The sequence below is a fragment of the Malaclemys terrapin genome, chromosome 1 (genome assembly GCF_027887155.1).
Source record: "Malaclemys terrapin pileata isolate rMalTer1 chromosome 1, rMalTer1.hap1, whole genome shotgun sequence".
Classification (NCBI taxonomy): Eukaryota; Metazoa; Chordata; order Testudines; family Emydidae; genus Malaclemys; species Malaclemys terrapin.
In genome coordinates this window covers 317,642,468-317,663,297 of record NC_071505.1, presented here as the reverse complement: position 1 = coordinate 317,663,297, position 20,830 = coordinate 317,642,468, and the positions used below count along the sequence as shown (strand labels likewise).

General features: G+C 39.4%; 1 protein-coding gene across 2 annotated transcripts in view; it reads left to right on the top strand.

Moving 5' to 3' along the window:
- Positions 1 to 267: 267 nt before the first annotated feature.
- Positions 268 to 20,830, top strand: part of AASDHPPT (aminoadipate-semialdehyde dehydrogenase-phosphopantetheinyl transferase) — a 60,473-nt gene continuing 39,910 nt past the window's right edge. The window contains exons 1-2 of one of the 2 annotated variants that reach the window (XM_054015555.1): positions 268 to 605; positions 2,350 to 2,575. In XM_054015555.1, coding sequence (XP_053871530.1) covers positions 462 to 605; positions 2,350 to 2,575 — 370 coding nt within the window. In that variant the 5' untranslated portion in view covers positions 268 to 461. The remainder of the gene's footprint in view (positions 606 to 2,349; positions 2,576 to 20,830) is intronic. The other variant, XM_054015556.1, reaches the window with a different exon arrangement.

Below are 20,830 nucleotides of genomic sequence, written 5' to 3'. Positions count from 1 at the left end.
CCTCGCCCGCCCCATCACGTCGCACCCGCCGTCCCTGGTAGGCAGGTGATTGGTTCGTCGTCCCGTCACTTACACGCTTGCCGGCCGGGGATGTGGTCTGGAAACCAGCTGAGACAGAGAGGTGCGCGCGCCGGGCGCTCTTCCCCGGGGCGGGGAGGCGCGCGCCCTGGTAAGTTTTCCCCCAGTACCAGGGACGCGCACGGCCCCGAGTGGCACGGGAGCGCGCTTCGTTGTCTGCAGGCAGGTGCAGTTAACTGGTCCACGTGCCGGGTGAGGGCGGGGCTAAGACGTCCAGCCACTGACCCAGTCGCCTCCCCCCGCAGGGCCCCTGCCCCCTTCAGTCAGCGTCCCCGGCAGGGCTAAGGGGATTCTGACACGGCAGTCCCCTAGTGGCCAGGCGCGCTCCCGGAGCAGCCGTAGGCCTGCGGGCTCACGAGCGCTGGGGCGCCCAGCGATTCCTTATGGGCAGCGTGCGCTGGGCCTTCCCCTGCGCCGCCTGGGCCCCGCGCCGGGACGAGTGGCTGCTGGCCGCGCGCCTGGTGCAGCCCGAGGAGAAGGACCGCGTCCGCCAGTTCGTCTTTGCCCGGGATGCCAAGGCTGCCATGGTAGAGGAGGCTGGTGCGCTTTATGGCGAGAGCGCGGGAGGAGCCGCGTGTAAAAGGAGTTACTAGTAGAGTGGCCAGATGTCCCGATTTTATAGTGACAGTCCCTGTATTTGGGGCTTTGTCTTATATAGGCGCCTATTACCCCCGTCCCGATTTTTCACACTTGCTGTCTGGTCACCCTAGTTACTAGGGCAGGAGGAAACGCGGGTAATTTATTTAACGTAGTGCCCGTTTTTGACCCCAGTGTTTATTATGGTTATTAAGAGCTATGCACGTGCATGGTGCTTTGCCTGTGTAAAATAGAAGGTCCCTATCCGCGTCTGCTGGAAGATATGCAAACGCTGTCTTTTTCACCAATTGAACCTGCCGCAGTGTGCCAGAGTGTCCCGCTGCCAGCACTACGTGCCCTATACTGGCTTTCTGGGAGGAGTTCAAAGGGTATGTCCATACTGGCACTCCATTTAGGAACAAGCCTCCCGACTCAGGGCCATAGATTTGCAGTAGCAGCACCCCCTCCCTGGACTTGAGACCCAGACTTAACCTGAAGGCAACCTATACACCGCCATTTTTCAGCATTCTAATACAAGACATACAAGCTTCTGTAGCACAAGTCTGTGGCCCTGGGTTGTGAGGCTTGTTCCTAAATGCAGTGCCAGTATGGACATACCCTTCAAGTCTCAGTCCCAGGTATAGCATATGCATAACTGGCTTAGGGCCTTCTTACCTGAGATACTGCCTGTCTCACCATGACATGCTGCCATAGTTTAAATCAGCTGAAGTTCTGGAGGCAGCTGCAGGCTGGGTTTTGCTATACAAGAAAAAGGACTGCTGGCAGGGTGTTCTCTTGCTCAGGGCTACCTTTTTCCTTTAGAATGTACTTCTCCCTCCCCTAATCCAGAGTAGCCCAACTTTTGACCTTCAGTGTATGCTGCAAGGCACATCTTTTTCGGAGGCAGTTTGAGGAATCAAATATACCAAACAATGACCAGTCTTTGTTGTCTTTATAGCAGGGGGAGGGGTTCTGTCTGTGGACTATTGACAGACAACAGGTCACAAGGGATTGTGAAAGAATTCTCTCAACCTTGTTTTATAATTTTATTTCATGAAATAAAACCCAGCAACAATGTGAGGTTGTATAACTAGGAAGCATAATGTGTAAGAATCTGACTGTATCTTTTAAAACTCTGCAAAGGTGAAGTTCAAGCTTTATATCAACAACTTGAGTAGTATAAATTATAACTAATTGTTTATTAATGATAATTTTTAACTGTTCTGCTTCCACAAGCCCTTCATTTAGCTTTTAAATGATTTTTAACAAAAACAACATTAATAGGAAAGTTGAGAGAGAGTTTTAAATCAATGCAAAGAAATATTCACTGTTGGGGGCAGGGGAATAAAATATCCTCAGCAGAAAGATGATGAGCTGGTAAAAGGAGGGAAATCCTATTTCAGATAATACGAATCTTTAGAAGGGGGATTGTGTTGTACTGTGCTGCATAAATTATTGATACATCACAAATAAATGCTTGTGTGAAAATGTATCTGAGCTGGTAAACATTTTAGCTCTTTCATTTATATCATGCTATGGTTTTTGTAAATAGCAAGTTTCTTTAAGTAACAAGTAAAACTTAGCCCTACTTCCCAAGTAAGTAAACTAACTGGTATTTTAGCAGTTACAAATTGTTCTTTGTACATGGCACAATGGTTCCACATGCATCGTCTTAAACTTTTTTTTATTTCCTAGGCTGGTCGTCTGCTGATAAGAAAATTAATTGCAGAAAAACTATGGATACCTTGGAATGAAATAAACTTGCAAAGGACATCAAAAGGAAAACCCTTCCTGGTGAATGATATACTCGGTATCCATCCCAATTTCAATTTTAATGTCTCTCATCAAGGGGATTATGCAGTTCTTGCAGCTGAGCCTGAGCTTCAAGTTGGCATTGATATAATGAAGACTAATTTGCCAGGTAATGTATTACTGTTACCAAAGAAATTTTAGAGAGTCTAACTATTGAGTATTTTAAGGTTTCCATAAAAGTCAACCAAAGTCCCTGCAATTTAGTGTTGTTAAAATAGAGAGAGTTAGCCAGCACTTCTGATTTTTTTTTTTTAAACCATTGATTGAATTTATTTGCTTATTTATTGTTGTAAAGTCTCTGAAGTATATATTGGACATTTTTGTTGCATTTCTGATTGTGGATCTTTCTATTTATCTTTCCAAGTTTGAAATACAACCATGGATCAGTAAGGCCTTGATCCTGCAATGAAATCAGTAGGAGCAGGCATCTGCAGAAATCTCATTGCAGGATTGGACCCTAGAAGATTTTTAAAATATTAAGCCTCACAGAAGCTTCCAGTTAGCTCCTTCATTGGCATAAATCTGAAAGATAACTGGGTTGTAGATTAATGAAATGCAGAACAAAACACTGTAAAAGGAAACGTCTCAAATGCATTCCAAAAAAAATGCAATTTTACAAAGAGCGCTGCATAAAGATAGCTCAGCTTTAAACATGACTGGAGTAAAGGAGCGAGATACTGGAACTTTTACCAGCAAGTTGTTTTTCTAGCATTTATTCCCACTGTACTAAAAACTTCTTCAGAACATTTACAAGCATAACAAAAATGGTCTGAAACTCTGGAAATTTTGTATCATTTCTTGTGAAGAAAGTTTTTCTGCAGTTTCTCCACAATCTTCAGTTTGTCCAGTATTCTGTGTCACAAGAAATGAAAAATAATGGTAACTTAGGTACAAGTGATCATGACATGATCACGTTTATAATATGTTAACAGAATAAAGTTCAGACCAGTAAAGCATATATACTCACACTCACAGACGCTTGGTGCTTTAAAAGGGCCAGTTTCATAAAGCTGAAAACAATTATGAGCCAAATCATTTGGGAGGAAGAATTTAATCAGAAAAATGTGAATGATGATTGGGAATTGCTTAAGAACACTTTACTAGATGCCCAAAAAGCCACAATTGAGGAAGAAGGTTGCATTATTTTTGTTTTTTAAAGAGCAACTCTAGGGGGGAAGTGAAGGCAGGTAAAAAAATAATATATAGCAAATGGAAAGAAAGGGGAAGTTGATAGTAATAAACATAAATCAGAACTTAGACATTGCAGAAAATTGATAAGGGAAACAGAGGGACTCAAGGAGAAATCTGTGGCCAGCAGAGCTAAGGACAATAAGAGAGATTTAAAAAAAAAAAAAAAAAAGTATATTAGGGAAAAAGAATCTTAACAAGGGTATTAGTCCATTACTAGATGGAAATGGTAGAACCAGCAATAATAATGCAGAATATGCTGAAGTGTTCAATAAATATTCCTATTCTGTTTTTGGAAAGGGAACAGACTATGTAGTCTCATCATATGATAACACTCTTTCCATTCCAGTAGTATCTCAGGTGAATGTTAAACAGAGGTTACTAAAGTTAGATATTTTTAAATCAGCATTTCTAGATCACTTGCATCCAAGAGTTTAAAAATCAGCTCTCTTAAAAACGTTTTGGAACACTGAGGAAGTTCCAGAAGGCTATAAGAAAGCTAATGATGTGCCACTATTTAATAAAGTGTAAATGGGATGACCTGGGTAATTATAATCCTGTTAGTCTGACATTGATCCCAGGCAAGATAATGGAGTGGTCATGCAGGACTTGATTAATAAAGAATTATAAGAGGGTAATAACCTATGCTGATTGGCATTAATTTTGATGGAAAATAGATTTTGTCATACTAATTATATCTTTTTTTTTTTAATAAGATTACAAGTTTGGTTGAAAAACACAGTATTGCAGAGGTAATAATCTTAGACCTGTGTAAGGTGTTTGACTTGGGCTACATCTACACTACGGGGGGGGGGGGTCGATTTAAGATACGCAAATTCAGCTACGTGAATAGCGTAGCTGAATTCGACGTATTGCAGCCGACTTACCCCGCTGTAGGGACGGCGGCAAAATCGACCTCTGCGGCTTCTTGTCGACGGCGCTTACTCCCACCTCTGCTGGTGGAGTAAGAGCGTCGATTCGGGGATCGATTGTCGCGTCCCAATGGGACGCAATAAATCGATCCCCGAGAGGTCGATTTCTACCCGCCAATTCAGGTGGGTAGTGTAGACCTAGCCTTGGTAATGCATAGTATTTTGATTAAAAAACTAGAATGATATACAAATAATTTGGCATATATTAAATGAATTAAAAACTGGGTAATTGATAGGATTCAAAACGATAGAGAACCGTCATCTGGTGGGATCCTGCAGGGATCAGTTCTTGGCCCTACTCTATTTAACATTTTGTTTTCTTTTGGGCCATTGATAAAAATCATCAGTGATCCAGTTTGCAAATTGGGGGAGTGGTAAATAGTAGAGGACGGGTCACTAATTTAGTGTGATCTGGATATCTTGTTAAATTGGATTCAAGCAAACAATATGGCTAAGTGTGTGTGTGTGTGTATGTATGTATATATGTATATATATGAACAAGGAATGCAGGCCAAACTTACACCATGGAGGGGAGGACTCTATCCTGGGAAGTGGTGCCTCTGGAAAAGTTCGGGGGTAGGCATGGGGTGTTGGTGAGACACTGTGCACAAAAGGGCTAATGCAATCCTTGGATACATAAACGGGAATCTTGAGTAGGAGAAGAGGTTATTTTACCTCTATATTTGGCACTGGTGGGACCGCTGCTGGAATACTGTGTCCAGTTCACAGTTCAAGAAGGATGTTGATAAATTGGAGAGAGTTAAGAGAAGAGCGACAAGACTGCTTAAAAGATTAGAAAACCTGCCTTACTGTGATAGACTCAAGGAACTCAGTCTATTTAGCTTAACAAAGAGAAGGTCTAGCAGTTACCTAGCAGAGAAGGTAAAACTGATCCAGTGGAGCTATACAAATTCAGACTGGAAATAAGATGTATACACCTCTACCCCGATAGAACGCTGTCCTCGGGAGCCAAAAAATCTTACCGCGTTATAGGTGAAACCGCGTTATATCCAACTTGCTTTGATCCGCCGCAGTGCGCAGCCCTGCCCCCCTGGAGCGCTGCTTTACCGCGTTATATCCGAATTTGTGTTATATCGGGTCGCATTATATCGGGGTAGAGGTGTATTTTTAACAAATTGAGAATTGGAACAGTTCATCAAGGGTCATGGTAGATTCTCCACCACACGCAATTTTTAAATCAGATTGAATGATTTTCTTAAATATATGCTCTGAATGCTTCCCCAAAATAATTCCATGACCTGTGTCATGTAGGAGATCAGGTTGGATCTTTTGGCATTGGAATCTGTGTTTATGTATAAGAAAATATTTTATTTATGAGAATGACACATCATCTATGCATACATAATTTATTAATTGTTTTAAGTAATATTTGTAAATATCTATGCACTGAGATTGGAGAAGCAACTTATTATGATGGTCAGTTTGGGGTTTGAAAGATATGGCCTCGATATACAGAAACTTTAAATAAGATCTGGCAATATCAGGGTTCTAACCCTGGTATTTGCGTGCAGCTAAGCCCTTGTTTGGGATTCAGTTCAGTCTCTCAAGACCCAGACTGTCAAGGGGAGGTGAAGGTACAGTGCCTCAATAGCAGTAACTGGAGGCATTATGCCTTGGAAAGATATATAGCCTCCTGAGAGCTAAGGTGCATAGGCAGCACCTTGCCATGCCTTTTAAAAAGCCTTTCTGTTTCAAAAGGCAGGGGACAAGGCCCCACCCGTACACCTTCCTCACAGGGCTAGTTTGCACTGCAAACAGCATTAATTGGCTCCTTCTTCTTGCACACTAGGAAGCTCACAGATTATATGTATCCACAAAGGCTATGGCTACGCTAGCACTTTTGTCGGTAAGACTTATGTTGCTCAGGAGTGTGAAAAAACACACCCCTGACCGACATAAGTTACACCAACAGAAGCGCCGGTGTGGACAGCGTTCTGTTGGAAGGAGATGCTCTCCCACTGACATAGCTACTGCCATTTGTTGGGATAGTTTAATTATGTCGACAGGAGTAGTCTCTCCCGTCGGCATAGAGGGTTACACAGGAGGTTTTACGGTGGCACAGCTGCATAGGTACAGCTGTGCTGCTGTCAGGTGTCTAGTGTAGACATAGCCTTAGAAGGAACTGTGGAGGTGGGGGTATTCTGTCCTCTGCTGATTTTAACACAGTTCTGTAAAGCAGGCATGATTTACTGCTTGGCACTTCGAAAGATTTTTCCTTTAAATGGCGTAGGTGTTCTTGCTCTCTTCTCTCTTTCTCTCTCTGGTTTTTATGTAGATACTGGTGTATAGTGTGGTTTTACAGCCATTTAAAATCCCTATGTTTGCCACCTTGTGTTTAATTGTCCAAAACCTCTCCGTTCTCTAGCAAACGAAAAGATCAATATGAATCACTAACAGATTGTTGAAGTCTTTGTTTTTTCCCTTCCCACATCCATTTCTAGTATGTAATAGAGTAAAGGTATAAAAAGACATCTAGATGTCAGTTAATATCAGGATTAAAAAAATCCACACCCTGGAACACTTTCAGAAAATCATTTTAATAAATGACATGAAAAGAGCGAGAGCCAGATTAATGTATAATGATTGGCATAAAATGGCATTTTAAACACATTTCTGTACTCTACCCAACTGGTCTTATGAAACTAATTGAACCGTTTGATTCTAAAAGCAGAAGATCTTTCCCAGAGGGCAGATCATAGGTTTAATTTCACTTTTTGGTTTTTGTAAGACCATCTTCACCTTTTTTCCTGCCCTCAAATAAAAAGGGTATTCCAGTGTTTAAGGGGAGGTTTTATGAGCAGCTTCTCAGTTAAATAAAATTATATATTACTGTTATTTAAAACTGCAGGAGTAGCTGAAACTCCATAGTCTCCCTTTACCATCTTCCTTTTTACTTTTCTTATCTTTTATCTGTTCCCCCCACCACCCTCCTTTTGGATTTTGTGCGGATTTCTTCCTTAGCCCATCTTGTTACCTCCTTTTTGGAAGAGTTTCCTTATTTATCATCTCTCCCTTCCCTTAAATAAAAGTATATGGTGAGGAATATCCATTTGGTTATGGAAGGCCAGATACACCCTGGTCCATTGCTCATTTAATGAGCCAAAGGAAGTCACTTCAGATCAGCCTGAGGTGCTCCTTTGCCTTGTGGCTGAATGTTCTGACCCATGTTCCTGCCGTTCATGGGATCTGATATGTGCTTTCATGCAGTCCATGTCTGTGCCTTCATTAAAGGGCTAAACCTGTGAAATAGCACCAGTGTAAATACTAATGGTGCATTGTATCCATACTAGCCATGCTGTGTTGGTTGCTCCTCTGCCTCATGTACATACTTGTGCTGTATTGCATCATTGCAATTGCACTGCCTTTTGATTACCTGTTCCTCAGTTCCCAATATAGCTACGTGAAGCAGTGGCTTGTGGGGATTTTGAAATCAGGGACACAATGTGAACCCCAAGGAATTGTTGGAGAAGTGGACAGATTTCCATATATTACTAATATATTCCTATAAATATCAAAGTAGTGGGTCCATTTCTTCTTCCTTTTCTAAAAATACAATATTTTACAATTTCCCTTTGGTCTTCTAGATAGTGAAATCATCTGAGAGGAATGTGAAGGAAGATCTGTTGTTTGAATTATATTGAACAAAGTTCTTGAAGTACTGTAAGGGACAATCCTTCATTAATAGGGAAATGAACCAGAGATAAATCTGTTTCTTTTTAATTCTAAAATTCTGTGAAGTTAAATATTTATAGTCTGTCTTCTTATAATAACTGAGCTGTCAATAACCTTTACACAGCATTTCTTTTCACTGCCTCTCCCTGATAAAAGAAGAGAGCTTTAAAACCTGCTTTGCTACTGGCATTTAACTGAATAATAAAGATTTAATAAGTGAGAAACAAGATGTTATTTTTATTTCACATTACAGAAATTACAAAGCATAGCTTTTTGATAGAAATTATTTCTATAATATATGAGTTCTCACCTAGTTTTATCATATTTTACCACTATGGATTTGCAAGGGGAAAACATATTTTTAAAAATAATTAACAGTTATTGCCATATCACAGTCCTTTCCAGTAGACATTTATAAATGAGATTTAAAGTAACTACAACAATATTTATTAACCTTAGTGGTGTAGTATATTTCAGTGGACAGACCCACAATACATATTCAGTATAATGCAGTTCTTCTGATGTTTTATATGTACGGTAGAAGATAATTAAATCAACAGTATCAAGGGTGGCGCTTGAAACTACAGCCACAATACATTGAGCCATTACTAATAGTTTTCCAAGTCACAGTTTTTCTAAAGACAATTTTCCTTTATCGGCGTCACACGAGGCATGTTGTTACTGCTATCTTCTGTGTTATGAATATGTGCCTTTCTCTTTAGTAGGGATTGTTGTAATTGAAAGATCCACAGAGTGGTGCTGTTGCCCTGTGATTGCCTTTGTGTTCCAGGTTCATCATGTCTCAGAAATTGAAGTCTTACATGTTGCCATCTATAATCTCATTCTCTTAGCTGACTAGGACAAAGGTTTTAATACACATGTACAATGTACATGAAGTGTGTTAAGATGTTCTTTGAGTACTGTATACCTTGTAACTGAATATAAATTACATCATTACTGCATTCTAGTGATTGCCATACAGAATCTTCAATGAGGTCAGTTGGCTGTCATTGTATTCAAGTTAGTGTTCCTATTTTTATAATATCCCTTAATTGTATAATATCCCCAGGTTGCACCAACCTGATATGATTTTGTTGTTGTACAGTCACTTTTGCACGAAAGATACTATACAAAATAAGTACTGTATTTTCTGGCGTATAAGACGACTTTTTAACCCAGGAAAATCTTCTCAAAAGTCGGGGGTCGTCTTATACGCCGGGTGTCGTCTTATAGGGCGGGTGCTGAAACTTCCGAGCCAGACTGGAAAATCTGCGGTCGCCGCATATGGTGGGGGGAGCTCAAAAACGGCCGCGGCCGCATCCCCACCCTATGACGAGGTGAGGGGGCGCCTCACCGGGAACGTGTAAGTGAAGGGCGGAGCAAGCTGCAGGCGTCCGGGACGCCCGGGGTATGGAAAAAAGAGCTAGAGCAGCGCTGTGCCCAGAAAAACACGCCTCTTTCACCCGTCTGGCCCGCCCTTGTATCCTATTACCGTACCTCCTTCTCTGCCTCTCAGATCTCGCTCCTGAGGACTGCAGTGAAGCGGCGCAGGCGCGCATGTGCGAGATCTGAGAGGCAGAGAAGGAGGTAATAGGATACAAGGGCGGGCCAGACGGGTGAAAGAGGCGTGTTTGCGCTACCGCTCTGATAGTCTTGGAGACAGGGAGGGCTGGGCAGGCAGGGAGAGCTGACCAATCCAAGCAGGCTTTGTATACAACAACCAGCCAATCGCTTGCCGTGATTGGCTGGTTGTTGTATACTGGATACCACATACAGTACAGCACCAGTATCTGTACCTGTTCATACAGTATAGCACCAGTACATACAGTACAGTATACAAATGTCCAACAGTCAAAACCCCATCATGGCTCCACCAGCAAGAAGAAAGAAATATGAAGCCAGTTTCAAACTTAAAGTTGTAAACTTTGCCATGGAACATAATAACTGCGCTGCTGCAAGACAATATGGAGTAACAGAAAAGATGGTTCGGGACTGGAAAGCAAATGAAAAAGCATTAAAGAGTATGCCAAGGGGTAAGTGTGCATTAAGAAGAGGCACTCCACATTGGCCAGAACTCGAAAAACATGTAGCAGACATGGTGAATGAGCATCGCCAAAACGGTTATGTAGTGACACGAAATAAAATACATTTGTTTGCACTTCAGTGGGCCAAATCTAACCCAGATCACAGCAACAGATTTAAGGCCACTGTATCCTGGTGTACTAGATTCATGGGAAGGCATAATATGGTACTGAGGCAAAAGATGAAAATTGCCCCAAAATTACCTGCAGATCTTGATAGCAAAGTAAATAGTTTCCATCGATACGTAATACAACAGCGCACTAAACATGGCTATGCGTTAAGTAGTATTGGAAATATGGATGAAACTCCAATGAATTTTGATATGGTTGGAAATAAAACTGTCCATCAAAAAGGTGAAAAAACAATTTTAATTAAAACAACAGGACATGAGAAGTCCAGTTTTACAGTGGTACTAGGATGCACAGCTGATGGCGCCAAACTGAGACCAATGATTATTTTTAAAAGAAAAACAATGCCGAAATTCAAGTTCCCTGTTGGTTGTTTTGTACATGTGAATGAAAAAGGCTGGATGGATGAAGAAGGGGTAAAGCTATGGCTTGATAATGTATGGAGCAGGCGACCAGGTGGACTTATTCAAAAATGTAGTCTACTGGTGTGGGATATGTTCAGGGCTCATTTAACTCCCAGCACCAAGCAAATGCTTGCAAGACTAAACACAGATGTGACAGTTATTCCTGCAGGATTGACATCGTTGGTACAGCCACTGGATGTGTGCCTAAACAAGCCATTTAAAGATCGCATTCAAGAACAGTGGAATGAATGGATGGTTATCGGTGAAAAGTCATTCACAAAAGGAGGAAACATGCGTGCTCCACAGTTGGATGTTTTGTGCAAGTTTGTCATAAAAGCCTGGAATGATATTGATGCAGAAACAGTAATCAAGTCTTTCAAGAAGTGTGGCATATCAAATTCATTACATGGTATGGAGGACGACTACTTGTGGCAAGATGAAGAGGAAGCCGAAGCTGAGACCACACCATCTGATACGGAATTCTATCCATACGATGACTGCCTTACAAATGTATCACAAGATGTCATTGATGTACTTATGATATCAGATGACGAACAGGAGGATTTTGAAGGCTTTTAAAGGGAAACTGTCACGCCAGCAAAACCTGTAAAAATACCGTAGCTTGCAGTTATGATGGGCGTTGCTAACTCGCCAGGGACTTGCCCGGCACTTGCTCTCTCTCTCTTGTTTGTTATCTTCCTCCTATCATCATCAGTTCCAGTTTGGTTGACAGCTTAGAAAACAAACAGCATGGCAGCTCCCATGGGTTTATTGTCTTATCCTTCCTTTCAGCTTTAGAGTGAATTAGGAAAAGTTTAATCCACTTGCACTGTTTTATGTTTACATGTTTGATGACAAACAGCCTTATGTTTATAAGTGACAGTTTTCCTGCTAAGTACCTGCATGTCATAAGCATTTGAATTAAAATTACCATATTGAAATCAAATCTGTTTTTTAAATTTTTTTTGGTGTGCGTTGGAAGAGGGGTAGTCTTATACGGCGAGTATATCCCAAACTCTATATTTTAACTGGAAAAGTTGGGGGTCGTCTTATACGCCCAGTCGTCTTATACGCCGGAAAATACGGTATCATAAAATGTTTGACACGTGTTTTGAGAACCGTTGTACACTTAACATGTTACTTACCGTATAGATGCTTAACTATTACTTTATCGCTGTGTTGTCTGTTGAGTCACTGGAATAACAAAATAGACTTTTTTCTCCTTCTTACTCTTGTCGCATTATAAATATCTCTGAAATGAGACTACCAAAAGAAATAGCCTTGTTAGGGAGTGCAATGAAAGAAAAAGAAATTGGTCTGCAAATGCAGAATAGTGATGATTTTCCAGTGCTTGCAGGCTACGCAGGATTACCGGAAGACTGATCTGCAGCTGTTCTATATCACCATTTCCCTCCATTTAGGTTTATGTGTTATAACAATGTAACAGCAGTATTGATAGAGGAAATCTTTTCTTTATGCATTTTATGTTGGGTTTTCTTTTTTTTTTTTAAATCTGTCTACTGATCTAGCACTTTATGGTTGTAATAGGTTTACCTAGTCTAGACTGGTTGAATACAATTGTTTAACTTCCTAAGGTTCTTAGATTCACATCGTGTTCCTAACTTACTTGATTCCGGACACTCACTGAGCTCAGTGCATTTTATTTTGTTTAAGATTGTTTTAAGATTAATTATGTAGCCTTTTGAGAAAAGGCATGCAGTTCTGTTCATTGGCTGATGGAAATGGAAATAATTGCATACGGATCATTTTCCATGAGAGGCAATGCATCTCAAATGATTTTTAGAGTTTGGAAGAGTAGTGTGATAAGGGTTCTCAAATTGTTACTAACTTCTGTGAAGAAGTTAATTGGGCTCTTGACTTGCCTTTTAACCAAGGGGCATGAACTTCTATAACAGCAAACATTAGCTTGGCTTCAATAATGTGTGGGATGCTTATAAACTGGGGTAGACTGTAACATATATCAGTTTTCAAAGACTTTTAAAATAATCATACATTAATAAAGAGCATGTTTAGCATTTGAAATATTCAGAACTTTATTTCCCTGCTGTGATAGTGAATTTATTTATAAGTATTGCCATGTATTTGTTTAAAATGGAATTATAGAAGTAGATCATTTATCAGTTTATTTCTAGTCTTCTCTGGGCTAATTAGACTCTGCCCACTTCTCTTAGCTATCACATAAAAGTTACTTTTGATACTGAAATCTTCAGTCTCAGATTGATTCCAGACCCAGGTGTTTGAATCATATAAAATTGTTTCTTCCTTCTCCTCTTCAATATTTTTGATTTATGCTGGTAAAGCTTATTAGAGTTCATGAAAACCTAGTTTTTGAAGTTTGGTCAGCCAACCAGGAGCAGGATTTGAAGTTTGATGTGAATTCTGCTGCCTGTAGAAATTTAATTTGAGACTAAACGTATTTCTTGAGATTTTTCTTTCAGTAACCAAACTATCATCTGAGAATACCTGATATTGCAAAGCTTGCCTTTCTCTTGTACGTGTACAGTAAAGTGAAATGGACACAAAATTAAATTCACTTTTTTTTTTTTTGATTTTTGAATGAATGATTAATGAATAAGAATTAGGCCAAACTTTGTATAGAAAGAGTACAGAAGAATACTTGACTTCCATTCTTACTACTAAAGGAAAGAGAGCTTTATATCCAGCATGCTGAAAGAGGATTTTTGATTCCTTTAAGAACCCTAAAGTAAATTCAGAGGGTTGGACGTACCTGCAGTGTGGTCAAGGCATTTGGCATGAGATCCAGCACTGTCTTGAACTTCTGTTGAGTTTTTTGAATTTCTAAAAAAATTATCACAATTTTTCTTTACTGTGGGTGTTCCTTGATCCTAGTAGAAATGTCAAAAAGATAATTTTTTCTAAATAGTGCGTTTGTCCTCCCTCTGACTTTGATTCTACCTTCGTTAAAGTTTTAATTTGTCTTAGGACTTATTGCCACGCTTCAGTACTTTCTCTGCAGTTAGCATCTAACCTTTGCTGGAGGAGATCTATTAAAAAAATAGGTCAAACTAATATAATAGCAATGTATGCAAAGCTGGGTTATTTGGTCTCTTGCCTTAATAACTGGAAGGTTGAGTTGTAGAAGTCCAGAATTATTTATCAAAGAAGGAAATCAGAGTTTAAGAATATGTATGCAAATGATCACATTAATATCTACAGCAGCGTTAAATATGTGGCTCTTGCACAGTGTCTGGAACGAATTAAAAATCATATTTGGCATGAGTCTTCTATTGAGTAAGGAGGGAGAAATCTGTTTGGGTTCCATTGAAGATACAGAGAAACAGACATTTTAAACTATTGTACATAAAGAATATATATTGTACACTAGCTTTATTATCATTACCTCTTAGAAACTTCATCTCTAGCTTACTGTAGCAGTATATCTTTTCTACCAATTAAATATTGTTTCTAATTATGGCATTAAAAAGAAATTTTCATATCATATTATGTGAGAGAGTCCCATGTCCCAGTATTTAGTAAAAGCAAAATATTCTTATATACCATGAAATGGAAAAAAAGAAAATAAAATTCAGTTATCTTTTGTTTTTTCCCTTTAGAGGCAGTCCATGCTGTGACTTTTTAATAGTCATGAAGAATGACTTCATCTTAAGATGTTTTTAGAGGGAAGTAACGGCATTTAAGAGATTGAAATTTGCTTATGGGAACGTAATTGCAGCAATAGTGGAATAATTGTGGAATAGTTAGGAGGGTTGGAATGACTATTTGGAGAAAGGAAATGTTGAAAATGAGGAGTGAAATAGTATCAAACAAGGTAGGAGAGGAGCTGATGGAGAAGGCATTGAGTAAAAAGAAGAGAGACTACAGGGATACTTGTCTAGATTGTTAGTGAGGTTTTTCTTCTGCACACTGCATTTATAGTGATAATTTGTTGCCTCTAACTTGTCTTTTCAGTAATTCAGTTCTAAGTTTCAGAGTAGCAGCCGTGTTAGTCTGTATCCGCAAAAAGAACAGGAGTACTTGTGGCACCTTAGAGACTAACAAATGTATTTGAGCATAAGCTTTCGTGGGCTACAGCCCACTTCATCAGATGCATAGAATGGAACATATAGTAAGGAGAGATATATACACATACAGAGAACATGAAAAGGGCTCCCACCTTTTCATGTTATATATATATACATACATACACATACACACACACATACAGAGATCTCCTTACTATATGTTCCATTCTATGCATCTGATGAAGTGGGCTGTAGCCCACAAAAGCTTATGCTCATATAAATTTGTTAGTCTCTAAGGTGCCACGAGAGCTCCTGTTCAGTTCTAAATGTTCAGATTATCAAAGTAAAAGCAAAGCTAGAGAGAATTGGCTCTGGTTTTTTTTCTTACAGAAAGCTAACGATTATCAAATAAAGAATTTAATTTTTGGTAAACTGTTGGCTTAAAACTCTACTTGTCTATTTAGTGAAGTCGGCCTGATCAAAAAGATGAAACAGCAGAACCCCAGATTAACTCATATATGCTACAAATTGCAGTTTTTTAACAATACTATCAATTTCCACTAGGAATACTGGCTTCAGCTCTACAGACTTTATTTGTTGCAAGAAGTTTGGAAATAGTGAAGGAATCCTGCATTGTTAAAAGCTTCCTTTGGAAGTGATCTGTCAAGAGAATACAGTTTAGAGCTCTGACTTATAAATTTCAAAGTTAGGACACAGTATTTTAGAAACAACTGCTGCTTTGCAGGCTGACTTGTGAAGTGGCAGAACCATATCTTAAAGGTCATCCCTGCTCAGAAACTGAAAAGCCTGAGCTTCAAACTGGATTCCCCTGACATACTTCATCCTAGGGGAAACTGATTTTCAACAAAGCAAGATGTTAACAGCTTTCCTTAGAAGAGTGACATGTTGCTACTGTTATAGTAGTTTTTCAGAAATGCTTAGGATGAGGTAACCTTTTGATACTTGCATAATATTAATGTGCAATTTTATTGCTTATATGATCATAGTGTATTGGACATGACCATCTGTTTTGTGCATCTGTCATTGCAGTGTATACTGTAGATATATCTTGTGATCATACAATTAGAATATCTAATCATGAAGTGCAAAAAGAGAATTGTAACTGATGCTGCATGTTTTGTAGTAGTTTCATTTGTTGATATATGTTCAAGGTTTTTTCTGTAAGACTGGTTTAGTGAGGAAACCATCTGGAGATAGTGTTTAAAAACAGCATTCTACCACTGAGTTGAGAATTTTTCCTTCTGTGCCATTGATGTGATCCCTGAACATGTCTATGTAGGTTCTGCCCCTGTGCTATTGAAGTGCTTTCCACAAATAAAATGACAATAATAATTTTCTTTCCTGTTAGCAAGGAGTAAAATTGGGTTTTGTTTGGGATTTGGTGGATTTGTTTTGTTTGTTTGTTTGCATAGGCACTAAAGTGGGAGTATTATTGTGTATAACCTTGGAGAAAAGGTGAGTTGCATTTAGTTATAAATGCATGGGGAATAGTGTTCAGTATTTTTTCATCTGGCAGTGAGTTACATATTCTTGGACATGCTCCTATGAAAATTCTTACTCCTGCAGTCGCAGTCGCAGGGACCCCCGGAACAGTTTCATTGTTGCAGTCAAACATAGCTGCAGTGGAAGACCATGGTTCTAGTCAGTCTCTCTCTCTCAAGTAATTAGGACTTGTCCCATGCTGGACAATCAGGACAGGAACCTTTACCTGGGCTCTGTACAATGGAGAACAAGTGACTAATTGACATGATGTGCTGCTGAGCAGGCAAGCTGATGTGTTCTGAACAACCTTGAGCTTTCTCATGGTATGGAACTTCATTCTTAAAATATCTGTGGTAGTCAAATAGATGTTACAGAAGCATGAATCACTGTAGCCAGATTTGGACGGGAATGAGTTTGGTAGATCTTTATCTCATAGGAGTATCTAGGTGTTGGATGATAATGGTTCTGATAATTGTTAACATGTCTCTCTTGTGAGTATAGTAGATAGATTTAAAGGCCAGAGGTTTTTATTAAGATTTTTATTTCTGGATGGTAATTTACCAAAATGGTTTATCTTTCAGGGTTTTTGCATGTGTAGCAGGACTTAGTACTACAGAATTTCATCAAATGAATAAAATGTTTGAGAGAACCTGGTAGCTTAGCAGAAATATTGTAGTGTAAGACTACAGTTCATCAGCAATATCTGGCCATAAGTGATGGATGCCTCTGTCCTAGTATCTTATCCCCCCACAAACACACACAAAGAGAGACAGACAGACAAAGGGAAGGTCTTGCTCATCTAAGGTAAGTAATGCTTCCAAAAACCTGTCATCCAGCAAGAAGTTCTGAGCATGTGTGACACTTCTGACATCTGCAGTCACCCCCTGCAACTACCGCCATGTTTGCTCCTTTAAAAAAAAATAACACCATTGTATTTACTACAAGTGTTGAACAACAATCAGAGCTCTTGCTATCTGGAAAAATATGACATGATTGCTCTAATCATGCTGTGGAAGATGCTAATTTATTCATAGACTCATAGACATTAAGGCCAGAAGGGACGATCTTGATCATCTAGTATGACCTACTGCACGTCGCAGGCACAGAACCTCTCCCTCCCTTGCCCACTCCTGTAATAGGCTCGTAGCCTCTGGCTGAGTTACTAGAGACCTCAAATCATGATTTAAGGACTTCAAGTTAGAGAGAATGTACCACTTACTCTAGTTCAAACCAGCAAGTGACCAATGCCCCACACTGAAAAGGAAGGCAACAACAACAACAACAAAAAAATCCAAGGTCTCTGCCAATGTGATCTGGGGGGAAATTCCTTCCCAACCCCAAATATGGCAATCAATTTGACCATCGGCATATGGATGAGACTCACCGGCCAGACACCTGGGAAAGAATTCTCTGTAGTAACTACGAGCCTTCTTCATCGGATGTCCTATCTTTAGCCATTAGAGATATTTGCTAATAGTAGTCATGGATGGACCTTATGCCATTAAAGGCAATCGCATCATACCATCCCTCCATGAATGTATCCAGCTCAGTCTTAAAACAAGCTAGATTTCCCCCCTCCTCACAAATACTCCCCTTGGAAGGCTGTTCCAAAACTTCACTCCTCTGATAGTAAGAAATCTTTGTCTAATTTCAAGCCTAAACTTATTCATAGCCATTTTATATCCGTTTGTGTGTGTGCTGGCATTGGCTTTAACTTAAATAAACACCAGGCAGTTATCCCTCTGATGTATTTATAGAAAGCAATCATATCTCCCCTTAGACTTTGTTTTGTTAAGGAGCTTGGCTTGTTTAGCCTAAGTATCCTCTTGCAAGGTAGGTTCTCTATTCCTCTGATCTTTCTAGTAGCCTTTCTCTGCACCTGGTCCAGTTTGAATTCATCTTTCTTAAATTATTGGAGACTAGAATTGCACACAGTATTCCAGATGAGGTCTCACCAGTGTATATATCATTAGTATAAAGCTAATAACACTTCCATATCTCTACTGGATATATCTCACTTGATTCATCCTAGGATAGTGTTGGTCTTTTTCACAGCCGCATCACGTTCATGCCTCATAGTCATCCTCTGATCAACCAATACTCCCAGGTCTTTCGCTTCCTTTGTTGCCTTCAATTGATAAATCCCCAATTTAATCCCTAAATCCAAGATTTTGCTTTATTAAATTTCATCCCATTTCTATTACTTCAGTTTTCAAGGTCATCCAGATCTTCTTGTTTGCTATTCTGGTCCTCCTCTGCTTTGGCAATACCTATCAACTTGTCGTCCACAAATTTTATTAATGCACACCCACTTTTTGTATCAGGGTCATTAATGAAAATGTTAAATACATTTGGTACCAAGACTGATCCCCGGGGAACTTCACTAGTAACATCCATCTGGCCTGACAGTTCACCTTTCAACATGATCTGTTGTCTCCTTTTTTTAACTAGTTCCTTACCTGCCTTTCAATGCTTGTATTAATTGCCATCTTCTCCAATTTAACTAATAATTTCCCATGTAAAATTATTAGTGAAATCCAGGTAGATTAGATCTGCTGCATTTCCTTTGTCTAGAAAATCAGCTCTCAAAAAAAGAGGTCAGGTTGGTCTGGCACAATCTACCTTATGTAAAACCATGTTGTAGTTTATTATCCCAATTATCGTTTGCCTTTGTCCCTAAACTACTCTTTTTTTAAAAAAAAAAGTAAGACCTTGCATTCAATTGAGGTCAAACTAATGGGCCTGTAGTTGCTGAATCACTTTTTTCCTGTTTCTTAAATATAGGTACTATATTTGCAGTTCTCCTCCCACAGAGTACGGCCCTGAATTTATGGATTCATTAAAAATCCTTGCAATTGGGCTTGCGATTTCATGTGGCAGTTCATTTAATATGCATGGTATAAGATTTCCTTATTCGGGGGAAATGTTATTAATTGACTTCCCAGTGAAAGTAAAGTCTCACTATGGGAAAATAGCCTTCTCAAAAATCTAATGTATGTTCTTGGTTTTCAATATGCTTTTAGGAAGCTTGAATTTTACAAAACCTCAGTGATTCAGGCAGGGACACTTTATTTCCTTATTACACAATTATCAGATGAAATTAACATTTCTTTCATTACCTGCTAGAAAAATCCACTCTTCTGGCCTAAATATAACTGACTCTTTGTTACCAACATTCTCAGTCTTAGTTGATAATTTCCAAGAAGTCTGAGCAAAGATAATACAAGCCGTATTCTGCCAAGGAACACTCTTAAGATGTTTCTTTTCAGGGACTGGATGGTTGAGAGAGCTGATAATGAGATACAGAACTTTTAACCTCTGGTTCATTAGTCTGAATGTGGAACTACAATTTAAGCAACTGATTAGTTGTGGTGGGAAATAATTTCATTTTTGTCCAGTTTTGAATGGTCAGGTATATAGCAATATCTTTCTGTCATCATTTGATTGAAGACTATTTACACTACATACCTAAAAGATTAAATAGGGACAGGTAGGGTTTGAGCCATGTTATCTCTGAAGTTGTTAAAACCATGCATTATATAGACCCTCAGATGTTTTATCATTGTCCTAAGTCCCAGATAGTTTGTTTAATGCAATGGAGATACCACTGTGCATTTTCCTTCAGTCTGGATTGATGACTCTAAAGTAGCAGAAAATATTATCTTATGGGTGATTAGTAAAGAAAATAATATTAGGCTTGAACTTTTAACGTTATGATCTTTAAAGAGAGACTGAAAGTTTGGAGTGAAGTGGAGAAGAGGGTTCTCTTCTCTGCTTATTTTTTTAAAACTTAGACATATCTGGTAGATCACTTTTTCCTGACTGTATTGCAGGAACTTTTGATTTTCTCCAAAGCATATTTTTAGGGTGCCCACTCTTTTTCAATGATTAACAAAAAGTTAATCTGACATTGAAGTTAGAGATGTTAACACAAACAGATTTAAACACAAAGCAGGTTTAAATAGTCTGATCAAATAAAATCCCTCTCTCCTCCCCTTAAGTTCCTTAACTTTCACTCTAGCCTCATATTTTCTGGATGGTAAAAGTTAAAGTGAGTTGGGAAGACCTTTAACTCTCAGTCTTTTCCAAGAAACATTTCAAACAATGAATGGAAAGAGAGAATGTAAAACTAGTAATGGCAGCAGGGAAAGAAATTCCTTTAAGCATTTTTTCTTCATGAATCTCTGCTGACTTAGGGCATGGCTACACTTGCAAGTTAGGGCACCTGGGGATGCTTTAATGCGCTCTAACTCCCGACCCGTCCACACTAGCAAAGCACTTAGAGTGCCTGGACTCTACAGCCAGGGTGCTCCTGGTAATCCACCTCCACGAGAAGCATAACGCTTGTTGTGCCTTGGCTGAAATGCCCCAGCGTCAGTGTGAACGAGGTGTTGCATTACTGCGCTTTGATCAGCCTCCAGAAATGTCCC